This window comes from Lethenteron reissneri, chromosome 34 (genome assembly GCF_015708825.2).
Source record: "Lethenteron reissneri isolate LAM-NWPU_2019-01 chromosome 34, ASM1570882v1, whole genome shotgun sequence".
Taxonomy (NCBI): domain Eukaryota; kingdom Metazoa; phylum Chordata; class Hyperoartia; order Petromyzontiformes; family Petromyzontidae; genus Lethenteron; species Lethenteron reissneri.
In genome coordinates this window covers 5571395-5595548 of record NC_083812.1, presented here as the reverse complement: position 1 = coordinate 5595548, position 24154 = coordinate 5571395, and the positions used below count along the sequence as shown (strand labels likewise).

The following is a 24154-nucleotide window of genomic DNA, read 5'->3' as shown; positions in this document are numbered from 1 at the left end:
TTATTTTATTATTTCCCTTCTACGTGACTTTACCGAAAGAACCAAGAATATAAGTTGCCGGTTAGTTACCTGGTTGGTGAGTTACTTGTTTGTGAAATAAGGTACCTGAGATTTATATTATTCTATTATTCGTACACAAATATGGTTGAAAACCAGAACCAATTGGTCGTGACCAAATATGTAAAGGCAGTGCCCTGACTCAAATCATGGTTTACACAAATTATTTCAATAGCACAGATTTGCTGTTCATCCCACCGAGCATGTGTTTATTGGTAATCTTGTTCACCCAGCAGAGTCTCGCTGAATCTCACGTCCTTTTCAGGAGGGTCCTGCATATACGATCACGCGAACTCAAATTTCGATTTAAAGCTTTCGTGACTGCAGGGATTCATCTTCTTGGTTCTTTCGGTAAAGTCACGTAAAAGGGAAGTAATAAAATAATAAAAATAAAACATTATAAAATAATTCTCACGCGAACTCAGTTCATCTTTGCAGCAGCAGCGGCGGCGGCTTTTGGCAAGGCTATCAAACAAAGGCGGTGACTGGCACCACGCACTTTCAGATGCGCTTCTGCGGCCGTCTGGAACGCTCTTCGTTCCAATGTTAGGAAACCACTGGAGCTATCCGCTTCTAAATCTATATTGAAAACTCATTTCTTTAGGAGTTTTTTTCTGTTTAGTTTGTTGTCCTTCCACCGCACCTTCGGTTAGCATGGTTGGCTACGTACGGTGCGTAAGAATTTCAACATACATTCATGTTACTTTGTGAAATCCCAATTGAGTAGTTTGCAAGGAAATGTATCATTGGAATGTTTGTCTAATTACCAATTACATTGGAGTCTTTTTTTTATTTGGGATGAAACAAGAGAAGCCGGAGAACATAAAACTCTACAGTACACATCGGCACCCGAGTTGGGAATTGAACCTGGCGTTTCTTGCTGCGAGGCACATGTATAACCACTACGCGACGAAAATCCCGTTGTGATTCACGTGTTTTCCATGATGTAAGCACATTTACATGTTACTACTCTTAGGTTTGTTCGGTATAGTCACGTAGGGGAAATAAATAAATAATAATAAACATTCTAAAATTTAAAATATTTTTTCTATCACTTTTATTATTTACTTATTTTACATAATAAACATAATAGAAATAATAATAGAAATAAAATAAAATAATTTATTTTATTTCTCTTATTTATTATTATTTATTTATTTGTACCTACGTGACTTTACCGAAAAAACCTAAGATTATGAATCCTTGCAGTCACGAAAGCTTCAATCTCGAATTACATGTTAGAGACGACCCAAATAAAAACACTTAAGGTCAAGTGCATTGCTCGGGACACTTGCTCGTTGGAACCTCCTTTTCAAGAATGTGTGTACAGTAATAATCTCTTCAAGCTCGCCAAACTTGTTACAAGACAGTAAACTACAGACACTGCACCCCACCAGTGCACAAAGTAACACCAAACGCGATACATTCGTTATTAAAACAGCCATGGCGAGGAAATATTACGTAAGGGCATTGGCCCTTCTCAACAGCAGATGTTAACAATTTAACAATAGACATGCTGTAGGATTGGCCAAAACCTCATGGTTACCATGTGTAGAGGAGTAAAATGGGGACGTGACGTCATGTGTGCTGTTCAGTGCAATGACGTCACGCCTCCTAGGGTACTTAAGGGAGACCCCGTGACGAACGCGGGGTCACTTTGGGAACGGGTACGAAGGGTGAAGAGGGAACCAGGGGTAGAGAGGGATCGAGTAGCGAGTCTAGGGAGAAGCCGGTGGTGGTAGCCGATAGAGGTGCTCTCTCTCCGGTCGGTGGAGTCGGCAGAGTCCCCGATCCGACACGAGAGAGACCGGAGCTAGCCAGGCAGGGACCAAGGACTCATTGTAGGACCACTAGCCCCTGGGAGTTGTCTACCCTTGTGTGTATTGTGAAGTCTTTAATACACCCTTGGCGAAAGCCCATAACTTACCTCCGTCTCCGAGTGCGTCCGTGGGAACTCGTCAGCACCTCTTCTTCTTGGTTCTTTCGGTAAAGTCACGTAGAATGGAAATAATAAAATAATAAACATAAAACATGGTGAGACTTATTTTATTATGTTTTATTATTTTATTATTTCCATTCTACGTGACTTTACCGAAAGAACCAAGAAGATGAATCCCTGCAGTCACGAAAGCTTTAAATAGAAAAATCGTCAACACCTGTAACAAAACTGAACATTGACATTTAAATGCGTGGGGTTCAAAGTAACCAGACAAGGCAAAGGTGTACAAAAGTCGTCAGTTTATTTTCAATACTGCAAAAGAACTCACTTCAGCAGCACCCTAGTGCAAAAGGAGGTGATGCTGAATTTGTGCAGGTAAAAAGAAAGTAAAAATAACCTTCACATTGTGAAAGCAAAACACAAAGTGATGAAATATATGGTTAACACGAAGCCAAGTTAACATAACCTGGAGTCTTAATGCCAACACATTAATTCATACCGATGGCAATTAGTAAGCTATCGCTCACAGTGTAACAAGCATATGTATAGAGGGAATACCAAGCTTGAACAGTGGAAATGTGATGTGTACTCTAACACACCATGTCTGATATACAGCAGAATTTGGCTGCAAACTGGTAACGTTAATGAATATTCCGGATAAATTCCCAGGTAATGGCAGTTTAGGTTGTTACAACACAATATTGTGCTTCTTGTCACTCGAGACTATAGGGAACAGTCAACTCTTGTGGACCAGCCCGAACCTGAAATGGGGTGTCGGTGTCTGTGGGAGACGTGCATCATGTACCATAGGCATTGCACTGTTACATTTCCATTGCTGCTACAACAGTGCTATCCAAACAAACATTTCTCCGAGTCCATCCTTTTCCAACTCCCTGAGGTCGAACCTATGTAACCCATACCCTTAATTTAGCCTCACTGACTTACGTTCGTATTTCTGTAAGGCCTGGTGCAAAAAAAGTTCAAAAGGTGTTTTTCCCTCCCCTTGCCGTATGGTTGTGGGGGACTTACATGTAAGTTGTAAAGTGAGCACGTTGTATCCACTGGGAGCAAACGGTAGGTCATTTCACCCCCTTTTCAACTCCATGGAGCCCCGCTTACATGAAGTACACTTCATCTGTCCATGTATCCTGGCCTCAACCTATCCACACGACTCATCCTGGAAAGGATACTGGCAATGCAATGGGCACTTGATTAGCATCTCTACTCGCCAAAACAATGTTCAACATACTGCATTTTCTACTTCTGCATCGCATCAATGTTTTATTTTACTTCACCTATAATGCCCAGCTCAGATGAGTAATCATGGGATTAATCATCACAATGTCTATGCAGATAAATTATATTTTGCATTGCAAAAGGTACGGTTTTCCATAATCTATTTTGACTGCACCTGCAAAGCAATAAAATAAACATGTCACTGCTATCTAACGGTTACAAGACATGCTGGCTGGGACCGCTCTTTTGTAGAATTCATTATATATGCTCACGAATGATTTTCCTTAATTCCAAATGAATCAACATACTTTTAAAAAAACTGTCATCTTCATAGCTAATTGTTATTTCCAAGGAGCCAAAGGTCAGCATTAGTTCTTTATCAGCCACTTGGCCCGGCGTTATACAAAATTGCGGTACTGCCTTGCTGGTTTCACGTATCCCAGACCAATACAATATCCCACAGAGTCTGGCACCAACTAGAGCACAAAGTTTGCAGTGCACTGACATGCACAGTAGGTGGCGAATGTAGCTTCCTATTCAATGCATGGTTCAGAGCAGAAATTGAAGCCATCCAAGGTGGCAAAATTTCAGTCGTTCCGATTTATATGGGAAATAAAGTGAATTATTCGACAACTCGCTAATTTCAGACTGTCTTCTCGACAGACCTATTCTTCACCTGAGGACGGCTGCTTGCGTTGTGGCCGAAACGTTGTGAAAATTATTTTATTATTTTATTTTTATTATTTTATTATTTTCATTCTACGTGACTTTACCGAAAGAACCAAGAAGATTAAAGTGGTTATCACATAATGCATTGTAGTTGGCCACATAAAGAAAGTGGAATCAGTGAAGTAATGCCACCCCAGGTGGAATATCTGGTCTGTGATCGTGGACTCACTGGGCTCTCTCGCTCTGTCGTCCTCTTTGCTTGCTTTCTGCTTCTCCGATTTTATCTCTCTTCACTCTGTCTTTTGAGTTTAGTTTCCTCCATTTTTACTCCTCAGAGGACATCAATACACCTCTGTGAGTAATGCAGCACACAGCGTTCATAGAGTACAACATGGTCGATTTGATTCGTATTATACGCATATTCCATTCTTTAGGAAAATGTAATTAAAACATTTGTTTTAAATGTAATTGTACGTATTCTTTGGGTCTTTCGGTAAAGTCATATAGATAGGTTTTTTGAACCTTTTTACGTGACTTTACCGAAAGCTTTAAGTCAAGATTCGTACTTGAATGCTCATATCTAAAGGTTACAGTATTGATAAGGTTTCATATTTATTTAATTATTTGTTAAGCTTTGCCGGACCAGTGATTCACATATATAGCCCGGCTGGCTGGCGTTTTACTGTACCTCAACTGCCATCGTGACCCAGTTTCCTATGAATTTAACAATAGAAACCCATAAGCACACATTTTATAAGTTAAATAAAGTTTGTTTTCAAAATAAAAAGCATAAACTTTAACACCCTTTAATTCATGAACAGTGACTTTTAAGTCTTTAGTGTGTTGCCTACAAAACAACCGGTTGGCTCTTCAACAGGACACAGCGCTGAGTTAAACTCGCATAGTGCAGTGTCAAAAGGATAATCTCCACCTCCCCTATATCTCATCAGTCTAATACCAAGTGAGATCACGTCTAAAAATGTAAGTGAATAGGAAAGCAGCAAATCCTTTCAATCCAAAGTCTGCCAGCAGCTGACCTGCATTGTACAGTACCGTAAACATACGAATGTGTATATTCGTACATTATATCCCTGGTCCACTTGCTAGACATAACGGATTCACAGTGCATGCCACCATAATGTTAAGCCATTACTATGTAAGCGCCTAGATATAGCTCAGTTGGTAAACTTGAAATCACCATTTTTGACGAGAATAAAAATGGTTGTCCTCTGGAGATACTGATCCCCCGACTCAGGAATGTGTCACTTCCACCAGTTTCAATGCCACCAACAATGATGAGCAATGTCCAATGCTCGTTTGCGTATGGAATACTGACTTTCCCACGAGATGCTAAACATTGCTCCAGACTGCTTTCCACAATCTCAAACAGTCGACTGCAGTCAGTGGCATCGCTACCAAGTGTAGAGGCGGCGCAAATGCACCACAGCGAGCGGGGCCCACGGCCAACTTGACTACCGTGCTCACCACAATTGATTTATTCCATCCTCCTGTGCTACAATCTCCAGTGCCGACGGCCAGAAAACAACAACAACTGCAGCTGCTTGTAAACTTGCAGTTATCAGTTAAAATTGAGCTGCCTCGAATAAATACAGTCGCCGACCACAACCGTGCTCTCTAGAGCTGCTCGTTGTGGACATCAGACTGGTGCGCCACGAGCAGGTGGCTGCTCATCATGTCCAGGGGGGCGGCCGTCAAAAGCGAGTTGAAGGAGGGCAGCTGGCTCGGGACTTGCGGCGTTGCCGCCTTGCCCGAAATGATCACGGGAAAATCGGAGACGCCCACGGGGAACTGGGGAGAGAGGACGGCCGACGAGGAGACGGTGGGTGGGAAGCTGCCCACGGGTAGAACGGCGAGGGCAGATAGCGGCGTCAGGTCGGCCGAGCTCTCCAGCGACGCGGGCGACGAGGACAGGCCCTGCCGCTCGGGAGGAGGCATCGGGATCGTTCCGGCGTGATTGACCTTGGGCTCGCAGGGATTGACGACGGTGAGGGGGATGACTGCGATCCCGCCCGAACCCTCGACGGGGCTGATGGAGTGCTGCGTGCCAGAGTCCGGCTGATAGTACATGTTCTGCATCAGGGGCTCTCCCGGCATGTCGGGCAGAAGCTGCTGCGCACCCATGAACACGTGCTGGCCATAGGCGCCGGCCAGTTTCTCTGAGCCGAAATCCACGACCTCGGACCAAGCGTCGGTGGGGCTGGCCACGACGCCGTGCACCTCGACGTCCGGTGGAGTGAAGTCCTTGAGGAGCTTGGGGGCGGCGTGCTCCCGATCGATCTGAACTCTCACTTCCTCCTTGTGCACCGTGCGAATGTGCTTCTTCAGGTTGCTGGGGTGTCGGCAGCGCTTGCCACATATCTGCGGTGGGGGGGGGGGGAAACACGCCGAAGGGAGGCTGCGTTAAGTACCGATCGGGGACAACTCGGGCAGCTGCTGACATCGTTCTATTTAGATAGATAGATCGTTTATTGTCATTGTCACCAGTACAACGAAATTTAAAATGCTCACCAGTCAGGGCCTCATTCATAAATTTAAATTAAATAAAACAAGAAAATAAAAATAAAATTAAATGAAAGATAATCAATTTATACTATATATAAAAACAGCCCAAGTATACCCACATAAGGTTACATTTTGTCATTGCACATCTCTATTTCACAGTCAATTGTAAACGCTATTACTTAATAATTAATTAGCATTATTGAATGTGGTGATCGCTGTAGGATAAAAGCTCTGTTTGAATCTGTTTGTCCTTGTTTTGACTGATCTGAATCGTCTGCCTGATGGCAACAGCTCAAACAGTGAGTGTCCAGGGTGAGAAGAGTCCTTTATAATGTTCTGTGCTTTTTTGATGCAACGTGAACTGTGTAGTTCTTCCAGTGTGGGGAGATGGCAGCCGGCGATCCTTTGGGCTGTGTTGATGACCCTCTGGAGCGCTTTCCTCTGAGCCACTGTGCAGCTGGTGTACCATACACAGATGCAGTATGTAATAATGCTCTCGATGGAGGCTCGGTAGAAGGACACCAGCAGTTTCTGTGTGATGTTATTATTCCTGAGAATTCTCAGGAAGTAAAGTCTCTGCTGGGCCTTTTTCAGAAGCTCAGTGCTGTTGGCGCTCCAGGTCAGGCCCTCCCCAATGTGGACTCCCAGGAAGCAGAAGTCTGCCACCCTCTCCACACAGTCCCCGCTGATGATTAGTGGTGGAGTGTCCGTTTTCTTTCTCCTGTAGTCTATTATGAGCTCCTTGGTCTTTGCGGTGTTAAGGAGCAGGTTGTTGCCCCTGCAGTATGCTGTCAGCCGCTCCACCTCGTCCCTGTAGGCAGACTCATCCCCCCCAGAGATGAGCCCCACAACTGTGGTGTCATCAGCAAACTTCACAATGGTGTTGCTATGGTGGACGGCGGCACAGTCATGTGTGTAGAGGGAGTAGAGCAGGGGGCTCAGTACACAGCCCTGGGGGGAGCCGGTACTGAGGCTCAGGGCTGTGGATGTATGACGGCCCACTCTGACCCTCTGTCTGCGGCCCGAGAGGAAACTATATATCCACATGCAGGTGGAATGTGGAATCCCCAGGTCGCCCAGTTTTTCCACCAGTTTGTGTGGGAGGATGGTGTTGAACGCGGAACTGTAATCCACGAAGAGCATCCTCGCATAGCTCCCCTGCTGCTCCAGGTGTGACAGTGCAGCATGTAGTGCTGTGGCCACGGCGTCCTCCGTGGATCGGTTCGCTCTGTAGGCAAACTGGTGGGGGTCAAGGTTTCGGGGCAAGCTTCCTATGATGTGACTCCGGACCAGTTTTTCAAAGCACTTCATCACCACTGGCGTGAGTGCTACTGGCCGGTAGTCGTTGTAGCTGCAAATGTGGGTTTTTTTGGGCAGCGGGACTATGGTGGAGGACTTTAGGCAGGTTGGTACGGTGGACTGTTCCAGAGACAGGTTGAAAATCCTTGTGAAGACTCCAGCCAGCTCGTCAGCACAGTCCCTCAGCACACGTCCCGGGACGCCATCAGATCCCGCAGCCTTCCTCGGGTTGACGGCCCGCAGCGTGCGCCTCACCTCATGCTCCTCCACTGTGAGGTTTAAGCTGCTGTGGACCGTGAGGTTTGGTGATGCTGTCCCTTGTGGTGTCACCTCAAAGCGGGTAAAGAAGAGGTTCAATTCCTCTGCCAGAGCGTTGTCACCATCAGCAGCTCCGCGGTTGGCCCTGTAGTTGGTGAGGTGCTGGACTCCCTGCCACACCTGCCTGCTGTCGTGACTGTCCAGGCGTTCCTCAATCCTCCTCCTGTAGTCTGCTTTGGCCTTGCGGATGCCTCTCTTCAGGTTAGCTCGGGCTGTACTGTAGGGAGCTTTGTCTCCGGAGTTGAAGGCGATATTCCTCTCCTTCAGCAGTTGCTGGACCTCCCGGGTCATCCAGGGCTTCTGGTTGGGGTAAACCCGAACGCGTTTGTCCACAGTGACAGTGTCTATGCAGTTTTTAATGTAGCATAATACACTATATGTGAACACCTCCAGGTCCTGATGTTCGAAGACCCCCCAGTCGGTCCTATCAAAGCAGTCCTGCAGCTGCTGGGTGGCACCCTCAGGCCAGATGGCGACAGTTTTTGTGATGGTAGGAGCCGTGATGGTAGGAGCCGTTTTCTTGATGGGGGCGTATGCAGGGATTTGAGGCAATGCCTCATTTCTTCATTTATAATCGTATGTATGTACGTATGTCCAACTTATTTCGCACCGTATGAAGCCAACCTTGCAATGTTGTAAGAACAGGAAAATGCCTAATGTATCAGTAAACAGGGTACCAATGGATAAAAAATCCTGGGTTGAATTCTCAATTGTAAAATATTCCTACAACCATGCCATGGTCAACAACACAATTCACCCAACATGTAAAATATCCCGTACTTAAGGGCCAAGATTAGGAAGCTCATTCACGCAGGAGCTGAGCTGCTGTTAATACCTGATGATGCTGGATGTAATCTCCCGCGAAATCTATATATATATAAAAGGGAAATTTGTGAATGTGTGTCTGTTCAAAATGTTTAGCATACTTCCCAACATGCAACAAACTTGACATTTGGCATGTGGGTAGTTACCAGACTGTACACAATGCATAAAGCATAAAAATAGACTTTTGTATTTTGGGGGAGGGGTGGGGGCGCAATAATGGATATATTTTGCACGGCAAGTGAGCGGTGACGTCACATCTGGGATGTCACCCGCATGCGGCAGCGTCACGCAGTGTGCCTGTTGACGTCACGCATCCCCCCCCCCACCCTCCGCGTAGGCCGTGTATTAATCCAAGACAAGAATCCAAGTCTCGGGCGAAGCCGGGTAGTAAAGCTAGTGTCTGATAAAACTGTCAATCTTTGGCTTTCTTTCCAACATTCCACCGGTTTGCTAATAAAACTAATAAATTCGCATATTTGCCGACGTGACAACTTGATATGTTGGTTGGCGGAGGGTACAGCTGAAAATTGGAATTATACCTACACAATCTAACAAAAAAGACGTGATTTATGAATCCTGAATAATTACACTGGAATTAAGCTCATAAAGCAAGACTTAAATAATGCAGTTTGGTAAAAAATTTAAACACACATTTTTAAACTGTTTACAATTGCTGTTTCCACATATTAAGTGTTGAATCTCATCTTTGGCCTGTCACGATACATGAAGGCCTCTCCGCGTTTTCCACCACTGCCTTCCATTGGATAAGAAAAGTTAGCGAAAATCAGCCCACCTGACACTGGTAGGGCAGCTCTCCCGTGTGGGTCCACGTGTGTCTCTTTAGCTCGGACAAGCGTGAGTACGCCTGCAGGCAAAACTTGCATTGAAACTTCTTCACACCGCTGCAAAAACAAAAATGCAGCCCGTCAACACCATTTATCTCAGGCACGAATTTGCATGCACCCATGTACAGTGTGACGGAGCAATGAGCATAAACATTGGAATGTAACGAGTAAGGAAATAATTGCTCAATAAAAACTAGGATTACAGATGTGGTTAACAAAGTAAAGAAATACTTAAAATTGAGTTAAGTAATACATATAGTGAGGATATCAAATGCCAGGTGGGGCAAATGCATATACATTAATAACAGAAAGGAAGCTGATTGAGGGAAGGAGAAAGAGAAGCAGGCAGAAAATTAGAAGATTTGTAGGAACGCAATGGATGTAAGTGGCAGGAGATCATGAAGAGTGGAAGACATTGGGGGATTGGGGATTTGTTCATCAGTGCGTTCTTAGCAACTAAGAAGGAAAATAATGATAAAACAATCATATTTAACTAGTTACGCATTAAATGGCACCATTTTTAGCGAGTTTCATTTCTGAGCCAAACCCTTAGTTCAGGTTAAGAATTTAAAACTGAGCACAGAGTAGCCAAAACTGAATCACACCACGACTAATAATTGTAAGAATAACAAAATGCGCATTTAATGAGTGTCTAAATGCTTCCACGTCTGAAAGTGCTGTAGAAAACGTACATAAAATAACAATATCACAATGACAAAGTAAACATCGGTGAAGGATTGAGAAAACGCAGGAAAATGACACGTGAAAACCATGAGCACATCTCATAAGAGCCGGAAGTGCCTGTGAGTCCAAAGAACAACGTGGGTCACCAGGAAAAGTCCAGCGCACATAGGGGATGGAATTCAGTCCCAGCCAATCCAACATCCCATGCACACTCCCCATCCCAAACGCGCAACTGAAACAAAAACCACATCGACACAACTCCCGCAGGTCCCCAGCACGAATTGTCCAGGCGGTCATCGCCGCGCACCTGCAGAAGATCTTGTGGCTCTTGTAGTGCTTGACCGCCTGGCCACAGAACTCGCACAGCTGGACGAGGGGCGGCTTGCCCCGCGCTGCCTCCATGTGCTTCATGCGCACGTGCTGCGTCAGGTCGTCTGCATACGTGCACACCCCCCGCACCCCCCACGATCGGTCAAGACAATGTCAAAAACAATTTAACGGCTTTGCCTTCTTCCACTGATAGTTGTTATGGTGCCTCTTATGACTTCTATTTTTGCTTTCTTCCCAAATTTTATAAAAAAGTTGCTGTCAACATCAAATTTTCAAATAAAGTTATTTATTCGGTAATCTCTCACTCCAGTGCAACCCTGTGCATTAAGAGTTTGATGCGCAGAAACAGATTTCACAGAACTTCTTCTGAGTACCCTTCAAATGGAATTTTTATCCACTTTTCAGCGGGTGCACTCTCCCATATGCCTAACATCAACACCAGGTTATACTACTTCTAACGAACTACAACATTACTTAGCAGCAGATGCTCCAAAAAATATTCAAGACACGGGTAGCGGAAAAAAATTATGCTACACCGAGTTGCGAGGTGACCAGGTAATGACAGAACAGCAAGCGGATTTGTGAACCTATGTGTGTGACCCTTGGAGTATTGTTTCCTTGTGCGTGTGTACTGTCTTAAAATACTTGTTTCCCCCCACATGCAAAAACTCAAGGAAAAGGAATTTGATTAAGCGCCTTGATTTTGTGAGGCTGCCTTGAACTAAAAAAATTACAAAGAAAATTGACACATCAAACTCTACAAGCAGCTTTTTATAAGCCAAGCAAATAACAGAATGCTTCGGATTGGTGGTGAATTGGTTAGCGCAATGTGTTATGAACTCAGTGACCCGATTTTGATTTCTGGAAAAAGACTAACATCAGTGGCAAGAGATATCTGAACTTATGCTGGGCACCCCCCTCCAATAAAATGCACTGACCAAAATGATGAAGTATGGTCAAACAACCCCCATGACTGACTTGGGGAGGCCTTCATCGGCTGTGGATTGGGCTGTTGAAATATAAATATGCGATAAACCAGTCTTATTAAATGCACGTTAGGAAAAAAATGAACATCTCTCAATCCACCCACAGCTTACCCATTGAATATGATGCCCGTAACATGTTTTTTTTACACAATGCAGAGAGATTATAAACTTTATTTCTTCCTGCTTGGACACGATGTGCAATGGTGTGGCATTGGCGGCCCTTACTCTTGACCTTGTAGGCCTTCTCGCAGAGGGAGCAGTGGTGCGGCCTGGCCTCCCCATGATACGCCACGTGGTCCCGTAGCTTCTCCAGGGACAGCAGCCACTTGCCGCACTGCTCACACTGGTACAGCTTGCGCTGCCTGTGCACCTTGCAATGCTGGCGCAGCATGCAACTGTCCCGTCGTGTGGTTACGAGGGCCCACCGGTGGGGAAAATAATGACAACTTTAATCTAAACTAATTCGTACGGCAGCAAAGCATTCATGAACACGCAAGCGATCCCTCGTATAGCCATTACTGGGGTAAGTGCTCTCAGCAAGCATCTATTAAGGCCGGAACGCAAGAAAGGGTGGTGTGGCTAACTCCACGCCTTGCTGTCTTTTATCTCATCAGTACCGATGTTTACAAAGGACAAGTCCAGAAACGGTTCTTATATTTGCCACTGATGTTAGCAATGGCTGGGAATCGAACTCACATTGTTAGGTTTGTAGCAGAGTGAATTTCCCACTACACCACCACTCCAGCCTCTGTATAGTCACTAACAATATAACAAAATAACACGTGCATAGCATTACTTGGAAAGACGTTATGAAAACAAGACTGTAGATATCAATACAGATGCGTGAAAGCCTCTAAACAAATAGGAGACTGTTTATACATATTTTTAGGTACTGTATTAATGCAAGGTTTCCTTTAAAATCTGATCCCTCATTCACAAACGCGCACACACACACATAGTGAGAGCTGTGAACTACAGAATGTTGGAGCATTCATCACCTGTAAATGAATTCTTTATCACACAGATCGCAGCTGAAAGGGGCTGCACCAGGCTGTACTTGATGGCAGTGCGGGGAGAGTTTCTTGCAACCCTCACACCTCTCCCTCTTCCACTTGCTGCCAAATTCTCCACTCGTGTACAACAGGGAGGGCTTCTCTTCATTCTCAATGTTGGAAAGCAAGAGGAGAAACACGCCACAGAACCTTATTTAAAACTCAACTCAGACTAATACCCAAACGCAAATGTGTCAAATATACAGATCACTCAATTAGAAAGCATGGGTTTACATACACTTGACCTGTAAAACACTTAACAAAGCGGGACCCTTATTATTATGTTAATATATGCAGCCCTTCGCTAATCCACTGCTAGATGAGGGCCTCCCCACGCCGTGAGGAATGTGAGGTTATTCGTGGTGTGGGTTGGTGAAAGCAGAGGCATAGATACAACAACGTTCTGCTGCACTGTCCATGTAGGCTCACAGCAACCTACAAAAACCTGCTTTATGCATAGCTGTTACTCATCTAAGCACTATCCAGGCATATTCACGCTTAGCCGCTAAGATATGATGAGATCTGGTGAATCTTTGGTGATTACCGTACTCTGGTCATTTTTCCCCCCAAGGCGATTTCTGCATTTGTTTACCTGGGAGTCCATAATGCCCGGTGAGCAGTCTTCTGCCTCGATCTTGGCGTGCTGCAGCTTGTTCTTCGAGCCCTTAGGCCTCCCGCGCTTCCTCGGAGTACAGGGTACTTGCGAGGCCTCACAAAGGGGGTCCGGAGACTCATCCGCGGGGACCACACCTGTTACAATGCCCGTGCAATCTTCCTGACGGGACGGGGAATGTGGGACGGCAGCTTGCGGCGTTGATTTGAAACGCTCCGGTGCTTTCCGTGCTCTTGGTATGACGGGGCACTCCGTTCTCTGGAGCTGTTTCCTGAGGTGAGCAACAACAGACGTGACTGCACTGAGAGGCGCTAGATTGAGCAGCTGCTTTCCCAGTTCAAGACCACATATTAAACTACGAAATTCATATGCAACATTTTAAGTATACTACGGCAAGCAACCATAGCATAACTAACATTTAGTTGTTTGCGTATGCATACAACTGCATTTTCAAAGAGGTATATTTAAAATTACTCTAAAATATATACATTTGCACTTCAAATAACATTCCTTGTACTTATTTTTTAAAAATCGATATATTTTTGGTTAAAAAAAAATCTGTTATTGTTTATAGCATCTCATAAACATAGTAACAGTGGTTGGCTTCATTCAGACCTGGGTCTCCCTCTTCGCTTGACCAATGGAGGCGAGGAAACGACGGACGAGCTCCTCAAAGACCTGCAGGCTTTCGTTACTGTGAGGGGCACAAGCGCCGTGGCCAAGGCCAGGGAACCGGGGCTATCGGGTAGATTTACATCTACTCCCGTCTGCTCAACTCCACAGCCAAGTGCCACGGGACTTCCGCTCCTACCCCTGGCAGGACATCCTACAAGACCCACTTTCTCTTTGCCATTCTCTCTCGTAAGGCACAGAGATTCAATGCTGCCACAAGACACACCGTCTAAAAGCCCTCGTTCGCCAGAGGCCGGAGAACCACTGCTCACGTCGTCCAGTGGCTCATAGTCATCGTCCGACACCACAGATCTCGGATTCAAGTGCGCGGCACGACCGGCTGGGCTCAAAGGCATATGGCTGCCCGCTTCTGCGCCCACGGCCACATGGCTCCAGGTGTTCCAGCCGTCACCCTTGACGCCGTTGGCGCCGGGCTCCGAAGTGCCATTGGCGGAGACCTCGCTGTCCCAGTCATAGCCCGAGGAGTCCGAGCCCAGGTCAAGGATCCCGACCACTTTGAGCTGCTTTGCGGCCGCCGAGAACTCCGCAATGTGATCCGCCGGCAGCTTTGCCGTGTAGAAGAACTCGAGCAGCTGGCTGAAGCAGTCGGGCGCGATAGACTTCAGCGCCACAGACTGCCGAGGACTGCGTCCCGTCAGCACCGAGCTGAAGTACTCGCTGCAGGCCGAAAGGACATTGCTGTGCGCCAGGAAGGTGCGCGCCGACACCGTCACAGTCACGTCGCAGAAGAGCCCAGATATTCGCTGCTCGTTCAGCTTCTGCAGAACCATGCGACTGTGGTGGAGGGGGAAGTCTGTGATCGGCAGGGGAACTCTGTCCATGGCCTCCTCCTGAGCACACGGGGCCAAAGAGATTGTCAGTATTGTCCCAAAAAATATAGACCACAGGGTTGGTACATGTACAGCTTGATTGCACCTCCACTACTACATATAGTGCTGTGGATGTCATATCGGAATGGTTTTGCTCTGAAGAAACCATGAATACAACTCGTGTTGTAAACCATATTTTTGCCACCGGAACATCATCACCCATCATCCACACTTCTACTAAAATTACCTACTTCACCACATCACTATAAAACAATCATCACATTTACATTTCCTTCATTGCCACCACCCCATCTCCATAACATCAACTCCATTATCACTGTTACCCCAAAAACCACCACACCCATCACCTCAACATAACCCCACCATCACACTCCCATTATCATCACTACCCTCATCACCCCCATCTCCATCACCCGCATCACCATAATCCACACTACCGTCGTCATTATAGGACCACTCCTGTCAATATCAGAATATCAGCATGATTACCCCACCAACACCACCACCCTCCCATCATAACCCTCACATGACCGTCACCCCTAATTCAAGGATCACTGCCATCATCTGCATCAAGTGAGCATCATTATAATCCCGCCAACACCATCACATCACACTCATCCTCGCCATCATCCACATCTTGCCGCAATACACTTTGGATTTCCATCATTATTACCCCAATCACCATTATTAGCGCCTGTTAATCACCATCACAATCATCAGCAACTACCATCACTTACCACCATCATCACGCCCATCGGAAGACCACAGCCATCAACCACATCGCTATAACGCCACGGTCATCCCCATCACTTCTCTACCCCCATCAAAGACAAAGATCCCCTATGAAGCAGACGCTAACCGCTGCGCCACCGCTCCTCCTTTGCCCCCCTCCTTGTACCCCCCCCCCTGTAACCCCCACCTTGAACCCCCCCATCTTGTACCCCCCCCCACCTTGTAGCCCCCCTTTGAACCCCCCCCCCCCCACCTTGAACCCCCCCCACCTTGTACCCCCCCCCACCTTGTACCCCCCCCACCTTGTACCCCTACCCCCTTGTACCCCCCCCACCTTGAACCCCCCCCACCTTGTACCCCCCCCTTGAACCCCACCCCCCCACCTTGTATCCCCCCCCCTTGTACCCCCCCAACTTGTACCCCCCCCACCTTGTACCCCCCCCTTGTACCCCCCCCCCCTTGTAACCCCCACCTTTCAAGTTCATTTCAACCCCCACCTTGCACCCCCCCCCCTTGAAACCCCATCGAAACCCCCCATCTTGTACCCCCCCCATCTTGTACCCCCCCAACTTGTACCCCCCCCCACCTTGTACCCCCCCCCCACCTTGTACCCCCCCCCCCCCCACCTTGTACCCCCCCCCCACCTTGTACCCCCCCCACCTTGTACCCCCCCCCCCTTGTACCCCCCTCCCACCTTGTACCCCCCTCCCACCTTGTACCCCCCTCCCACCTTGTACCCCCCTCCCACCTTGTACCCCCCTCCCACCTTGTACCCCCCTCCCACCTTGTACCCCCCCCCCTTGTAGCCCCCCCCCCCCCTTGCAACCCCCACCACCTTGACCCCCCCCCCCTTGAACCCCCCCCCCTTGAAACCCCCCATCTTGTACCCCCCCCCTTGTACCCCCCCCCCTTGTACCCCCCCCCTTGTACCCCCCTCCCACCTTGTACCCCCCCCCCTTGTAGCCCCCCCCCTTGCAACCCCCACCACCTTGAACCCCCCCCCCCTTGAAACCCCCCATCTTGTACCCCCCCCCATCTTGTACAGTACCGTAGAGGGAGCCGGCGGCCTTCAATTTCCCCAACGCGAATGGTCACCGCGCGCGCCGCCACCATTGGCCCAAAGCGGCCCACGTGAGCGTCGTTCGTGAGGGTGTGGGGGGAGGGGCTGTGGGGGCACTGCCGGCCAATCACGAGGCGAGCGTCGTCCGTGAGGGTGTGGGGGGAGGGGCTGTGGGGGCACCGCCGGCCAATCACGAGGCGAGCGTCGTCCGTGAGGGTGTGGGCGGAGGGGCTGTGGGGGCACCGCCGGCCAATCACGAGGCGAGCGTCGTCCGTGAGGGTGGGGGGAGGGGCTGTGGGGGCACCGCCGGCCAATCACGAGGCGAGCGTCGTTCGTGAGGGTGGGGGGGAGGGGCTGTGGGGGCACCGCCGGCCAATCACGAGGCGAGCGCCGCCGCGTTTGTCCGTGCTGGGAAATGCAAGGAGGGGGGGGCGGGGCTTCGCGAGACGTCACCAGCGCGGGCGAGGGGTCGCGGCAAAGCGGAAAGAATCGTAAACAACGAGAGGTAAATGTGGGGGGGTGGGGTGGGGGGCTTTTGTTGTTGTTGTTGTTGTCAAATTCAGCAACAAACAAGCCACGCCACGCACCCGCCTCAATGTTTCAAGAGCCGCAGCGGCGTCCGCGAAGACTTCTAGAGAAGGCGGTTCTTTTAAAAAAAATATATGACGACGTCAAAACGACGCGGTTCCTTCGAACGAGAGAGGGACATGAGGGCCCCCCACCCCACTACGATGAGACGGATCGTAAGTCGTCAGATTGACGGGGGGGGGCAGGGGAAATCACGCAAGGGGGAGAAAACAGAGAAGACGAACGGCGGCTGCGATGCTTCCTCGCGAAGGTCGCCGCTCGCCTCGACTCGCTGCTTCTCATTCACCTGCCCCGGGACGCGCGCTGGCCACGAAGAGGTCAACAATGCAGGGGGCAGGCGGTGGGGCTCTTGTGGGTGACGTCACGCGCCCCCCGCCGAGTGACGTCACGATCCCCCCGCCTTCCTCGCCTCCTCCCTCCCTCGCCCCGCCTCCCCCCTGGCCCCGCCTCCCTCTCCTTCGCCCCGCCTCCCTCCCCCCTCGCCCCGCCTCCCTCCCCCCTCGCCCCGCCTCCCCCCTCCCTCGCCCCGCCTCCCCCCTCCCTCGCCCCGCCTCTCTCCCCCTCGCCCCTCCTCCCCCCTCGCCCCGCCTCCCTCCCCCCTCGCCCCGCCTCCCCCCTCCCTCGCCCCGCCTCCCTCCCCCCTCGCCCCGCCTCCCCCCTCCCTCGCCCCGCCTCCCTTCCCCCTCGCCCCGCCTCCCCCCTCCCTCGCCCCGCCTTCCTCGCCCCGCCTCCCTCCCCCCTCGCCCCGCCTCCCCCCTCCCTCGCCCCCCTCGCCCCGCCTCCCCCCTCCCTCGCCCCGCCTCCCTCGCCCCGCCTCCCCCCTCCCTCGCCCCGCCTTCCTCGCCCCGCCTCCCTCCCCCCTCGCCCCGCCTCCCCCCTGGCCCCGCCTCTCTCCCCCTCGCCCCTCCTCCCCCCTCCCTCGCCCCGCCTCCCTCCGCAGTGGCATGAAGCTGGCCCCGGATGGTTTTTTCAATGCGAATTCCGAAGTGTTTGGATGGAGGAGATGCAGATAGAATCGAGGGAAAAAAATGTTAATTTTTTTTATTTTGCAAAATACTAACAAAAAATCTTAATATACACCCATATGACAGATTTGCGCCATGCGGTTGTTAAAAAAAATGCGTAATCATATAATTCGCGTATTTATCACGGATCAGACTACATAAATCCACTTCGTGTAAGATAACTAACTTGGGAACATCACAAACCCAGGGCAACCTTGCAAAATACTTGGAGTTGTCAACTGATAGCTCATCTGGTAAAATAAGATCTCCCACTACAGCATCAAAGGCTTGGTTACACCCCGTGTGATCTAGCTGGGGCCAGCAAGTCGATATTAACCAATTTAAAGATATTGAACGTGACAATAAGATGCTGTTTTCACAATGTTATTGTCCTGCTTTATTTATGTCACTTCACGAGACGCAATGTCTATCCGCTTCTCATAGCAAGTGCAATGCCCTCCCCACCACCACACACATTACATTTGGCCAGTGACTAATATCAGTGGCAACGTGAGCCCAAACATGTTGCCATGTAAACCAATTCGTGTGCTTATAAACACAGTAAAATAGATGACACATTCAACCGCTGGTCTATGTTAGGTGAGCAATAACATCGTTTAAAACGTTGTTTTACAATTTTCTGTGTTCTTGTTGTATCCATGCCAACTCTGCCCGCATTACCTTGGGTAACTGAGGGTATTCTGTACAGAGTACATTGTTTACAAGTGTCAAGTGATGGCAAAATCCACCAGTAGCTACACAACTGTTGACAGGTAACTCATTCTACATTCATATGGTTGGACCCAGAATTGAATGAATCACAGTTTAATCCTAAAAACCTGAAACTCATCCCGAGTGCCGAGGATGTCCAAGGAACAATACTCTGGTGAGATATTTTGTTTAGTTTCGTGATTTAAAAAAATCGTATTCATGAAGTAGTTGAGATAATAGTATTTCAGGAACGGCCTCTGCAGTTGCCTTGACAAAAGTGCCACACATCGAGAGTAACTTGCCTGTAACCAGTAATTCGTGCAACGTTGGTATCACCACCAGCCATGATCGATCCACTGCTGGATGAATGCTTCCCCAAAGCCGTTGCCATCTCTCAAGGCCTTGCGATGCAACAATCGATCTGGGTCCTGCGCATGGGGTATAGCTCAGAGATTTATCGAAGAGGGGGCCCCACGAAAATTCAGAGGTTCGGGGGGCACGATGCCATGTTAAACTTTAAGCAAATGTTTATCACCACGCAGAATGAAAAAACAAACGCTCTGCTTCTTGGTTCTTTCGGTAAAGTCACGTAGAAGGGAAGTAATAAAATAAAATATTTTTTTTTATTACTTACCGAAAGAACCAAGAAGATGAATCCCTGCAGTCACGAAAGCTTTAAATCGAAAGGCTCTGCTTTTATTGATCATTCACTAAATTGAAGTTGACACTCAAGGGGCATTTGTGTTGTGGTTATAAGTGTTCACAGAACTGCAGGCTAGGTGATGCCATAGAGATGTTTTGAATGAAAGAAAAGAAACCCGCCCCTCGTGTTAACTAATGCACCAACATTTTTTGACTTGTATAAACAAAAACTTAAGAGGGGTTGAAATAATGAGAAATGAGAGCAGGTTGGAGTGCGTTTAGAATATTGAACTTCATTAATATACAATATTGTACACTATCCACAGGTACGCTAAGATAAATTAAGTGAAAAAAACTAAGTTATTCTGCATACAATACAGTACAGTGTATTGGGTATAACACCTAGGCTTTCGCGACCAATATTCATAATAAGATTTTTGGGTTCGATCGCGTAAGTTTTAATGTGTCGTAACCCTCCACCACCCAACACAGCCAGTAAGGTTTGTCACGTAAACAATGTGCAAATTAGTTACTACTTCAGCCCACCTGTGTGTTGGAGAGTAAATCCACAACATTTACAATTTGAATACGTTTCGCTGGTAATTACATCCAGCATCATCGGGCGATTTGCCAGAAGTGTATTAGGTTTTTTTGTAAACTACTAACTGAATTGAGACCATCATGGAACTCACTACATTGAAGAACCGTGTTTAATTGGGGGTGCATTCCTGGATTTATAACTGGAATCTGAGTGGTGCACGTTTAGGGCTCTGGAGTGGACATAAACCCCTAAGTCACCTTGGCTTTATGTATCGAGTTGTAGCATTTTTGGATGTAACAATCATTCCCCTCTTTTTTTCACCTGAAGACGATTGCTTGTGTTGCGATCGAAACGTCGTGATATTGTTATATTGATGATTTTTTCTATCTACGTGGCTTTACCGAAAGACCCAAATAATACTCATTCACTCTCAGCATCAGAGTTCTTTGTTATCACTGGGTTTTTTTATGAGGTGAATCCAATGCCTGTCTATAATGAAGCATAAATACATTTTACATTTTCAGCTTTTAGATTACGGTGTTCACCTTCTGGGAAAGTGGCAGTTGGACTGCAACTCGGAAATCGCTGCACTTGAGAACCCAGTTTAGTCACATAAGGGGCCGTCCATAAATGACGTCACGCGATTTTGGACGATTTTTGACCCCCCCCCCCCCTTGTCACACGACGTCACAAAAAGTCAGACCCCCCCTCAAATATGACGTCACAAAGCTCTGCCCCCCCCCCCAAATGTAAAACATGCTTCAAATCGCTTTAAACTATTGTCATTGTAGTGCGTATTTAATGTGGCGCTGCACTCTGATGTTGTAGGAGAAAACATGTATTAAAAAGTCTATTTAATTAAGTATAAAGTTGCGCATTTTGATGTGACGTCACATTTCTCCCCCCCCCCCCATCGTCACACATCGTCACAAATGTCTGACCCCCCCCCCCAGGTGTGTGACGTCATTTATGGACGGCCCCTTAACAACTGAAGTCGTTTTGCAGAACAAATACCGTATTCGTTTCGAACCATCCAGATGATTATTGATATGTCACGTCCTCACGCAGTCGTAATGTATTTCGCTATGGCTTTATGTATTATCCCCAGAGTTAATCTGGTTAACCGTGTAATGATTAAGAGTCAATTAAAAAAAATAGGAATGAATGAATGTATTTCCTGGTTCAATGTCTAAAGTCCGCAGCACCAGTTTAAGATAAAGATTGGTAACAACTGGCACAATTCTCAGTCGCGCTCTTACCAACAATCTCTTGGCTTCTTGAACTTCGCTAAAAAAACACAGTTCTGCGGTATTCCTTTTTTTTACGACACAAGGCAAGCGTGCTTGTAACCCGTGCGGTTTTTTTTTTCTTGCGCATTTCAACATTGTGGGATTTTATAGGGCCCCTTTTTGAGCCGAGTGCGGTGAGAGAAACGACCCTTGAACTCTGAGGGCCGTCTGACGCGCACCGTTACTCATTAAACACTAAACGCCACACCTCGCCTGGCCACTCCACCGCGTCTACGTTGAGGACCTCACCGCTCGAGTGAATTCAGTGGGCGACGGGGTTTTTTTTGTGTTGGTGTGGGTTTTTTTGTTTTACAAAAATCTCGACTCAGAGAGAGACGCGCATCTCCAAAGCCTATCTATAGATCTCTCAAGACTTGGCCAAAAATAATGTAAGTACTGGATGGAACTCTGTGGATTTGCATTGTTTGTGCAAAGAAATGTATATGCAATGCAAATATATATTTTTTTCAGTTTGTTTTCCATTGCTAAATGCGCTGGATTTACTGGATTTTCCGACGTTCATGTAAGAGGCGGACAGGCAACGCGTGGCAGTCGAACATGCTAATACTCTGGTTTTGTACAAAGGTACGGATTGTCAAATGATGGTGACGGTCCTCATTCACGTGGTATACTGGCGAATATTCCCTTTTTGGCCCGAAAAAAGTCGTGCTTATCTCTGGCCAACAAAGAGGACAATTGCCAAGGAAAAGTGTTTAGTTCGTTGAAATAAAATGTAACAGAACGTGTCTTTTTGACCCGATTCGGCACAAAGTGTCTGATCAAAACTGGTTCAGAGTTTGCTTATATTGCACCAATATTAAGGCCTTGTGTCCCGCCACGTAAAAAATACTACGCATTTTACGTACTTTTTACGTGGAGGGAAACTGGGAAAGATATGTCAAGGTGATATTTGTTTCCAAATTAGTTTTGTTCCTTATATTCTTCAGAATTACTAAAATGATTGTAGTTTTTGTCATTTTGTTAGATGACTTGAATCTAGCATAGCGCCTACATGTTACCCAAAGTGAGAAATGGTAGACTTTGTAATGATGTTGTGGTAAAGGAAAACGAAAGTTAATACAATTACGAAGAAATGTAAGAAGCGTTTCCATTACTGTGATAACAGTGCACCTTCAGTTAAAGTGTAAAGGTTGAAGATTAAAACATATTGCTTCATAAATATACCATTTATATGACTACTGTAATCAAGGCACGTAATTATAGTAAAGTACTGTATATGAATATTTTCTACTTTAAAAAAGTTTAATTCATATATGTTTCTATCTTTCAGTATCGTACGTTTACCGTTAACAAATGTTCAACAGTATCACGAAACAATGCTCATGTGCCAGAGCTAAGCCCATTTGGTGTTTTCAGAAAATAACTTTTAAGCATTACGTGAACATTATTAGATGCTTCTGTTTTGTCGATGTTGCATACTCATCGCGCATTCATCATTTATGGTGCACCTGAGCAAAGAGCACACCAGTATTTCTAAACAAAACAGGCGATTGCCACATTTTTTTTTATTACGGTGCCAGCTGTCGTTAGTCACCACACGTTGGAGTGAGGCCTTGTCATAAGCTCGTGTGAGGATAGCTGACCAAGGACAATGCCGCTCTGTTTTGCTGCCATTAACGGCCACCCCAATAATGAACAATGAGTAATACGCATGCTTATCTTTAGCACGCAGAGACAGACACGGCGAACGATGCACACTGACCAGCGTGGTGAAGTATGGTCAAACCCCATGACCAATATGTTGAGGGGAGGGCCTATCAGCCTTCAGTGGATTGACATAAAGCTGCTTTTATAACATGTAAATACTATATCCATTTAAATAGTATTTTTTTGATACAATATTTATGGAGGGGTTTTTTTGACAAACATATTCCTGCACCATTAGCAGTATCATGCCATGAGCCAGTCAATATATTCAGAGTACTCCCGGAGTCAGAGAATGACTGCGCAAGAGATTTTCATAAAACCTGAAAAACCTTATCAAGTAACATTTTTATCATGGGACCTCCTTTGCCAGTACCAAAATATGAGAATAAGTTTTTCCCCTTTTTGTTGCCAGATAAAAGGGGGGAAACTTATTCTAACATTTTTATCTTTAGACAATTAAATTGGGAACGCAGAGATCTGTGTTTGTCGCATGAAAGACAATCAATATTCGTAATTTTTAGGCCTGTAATTGAGCCAATGGTGACAAACCAAACTTAATGTGATGGGCTGTTTTTTTGCAGTTTCCGAAACATTAAAAGCATTGTCGGGAGAACACAACAGCACAACACACACGTACTGTATATATCCAAGCCATGAAGGCAGATTATAATCAACATTAAATAAAGAGACCAGCAAGGTGGATCATGAAAAGCAACATACCACTTTGCCTGAAGGTGAACGTTTTCAACCAGTACCCTTTACCTGGTATGATTTATGGATCAGATACGTGAACACTGGCAAAAAAAATATTTTAATAAAATCTGAAAAGTACTCAAAAAAACATGGAAATACGCGTGCTGGTAATTACACTTAAGGAAGCTAAACCCATGGTTCGGGAGTATTCGGGGACGCATACGCAAGTCAGAGAGATCATCATGCCAGTGAGAGATATCGAGGAGAGTCAATGGAATTTGGGCAGCACACTTTGATGGGACGTTGGCCGACGGGTGTCACCGGTGA

The 24154-nt window shown here is 47.0% G+C and overlaps 2 protein-coding genes across 4 annotated transcripts in view; one reads left to right on the top strand and one right to left on the bottom strand.

Moving 5' to 3' along the window:
- Positions 1–2280: 2280 nt before the first annotated feature.
- Positions 2281–16803, bottom strand: LOC133350590 (B-cell CLL/lymphoma 6 member B protein-like). 3 transcript variants are annotated; one of them, XM_061565086.1, is made up of 8 exons: positions 16680–16803; positions 13992–14899; positions 13356–13647; positions 12710–12873; positions 11937–12106; positions 10703–10829; positions 9660–9768; positions 2281–6280 (listed from the first exon to the last, which is right to left on the bottom strand). In XM_061565086.1, exons 2-8 carry the CDS (start codon positions 14888–14890, stop codon positions 5537–5539), a joined length of 2505 nt encoding a protein of 834 aa, XP_061421070.1. In that variant the 5' UTR covers positions 14891–14899; positions 16680–16803; the 3' UTR covers positions 2281–5536. The 3 variants fall into 3 exon arrangements, with proteins under 3 accessions (XP_061421070.1, XP_061421071.1, XP_061421069.1); XM_061565085.1 differs by lacking the exon at positions 2281–6280 and adding an exon at positions 6287–8341; XM_061565087.1 differs by lacking the exon at positions 11937–12106.
- Positions 16804–21602: 4799 nt separating this feature from the next.
- The window catches only part of LOC133350589 (cadherin-related family member 2-like), a 51321-nt gene continuing 48769 nt past the window's right edge, over positions 21603–24154 (top strand). Inside the window, 1 exon segment of the mRNA XM_061565083.1 lies at positions 21603–21855. Coding sequence (XP_061421067.1) covers positions 21854–21855 — 2 coding nt within the window. The 5' untranslated portion in view covers positions 21603–21853.

Coding starts and splice junctions, on each gene's coding strand:
- LOC133350590 (XM_061565085.1), bottom strand. CDS start 14,890: ATGGACAGAGTTCCCCTGCCGATCACAGACTTCCCCCTCCACCACAGT. Junction 13,648..13,991: donor AAGCGAAGAGGGAGACCCAG/GTCTGAATGAAG, acceptor TGCTCACCTCAG/GAAACAGCTCCAGAGAACGG. Junction 12,107..12,709: donor GATAAAGAATTCATTTACAG/GTGATGAATGCT, acceptor ACGACGGGACAG/TTGCATGCTGCGCCAGCATT.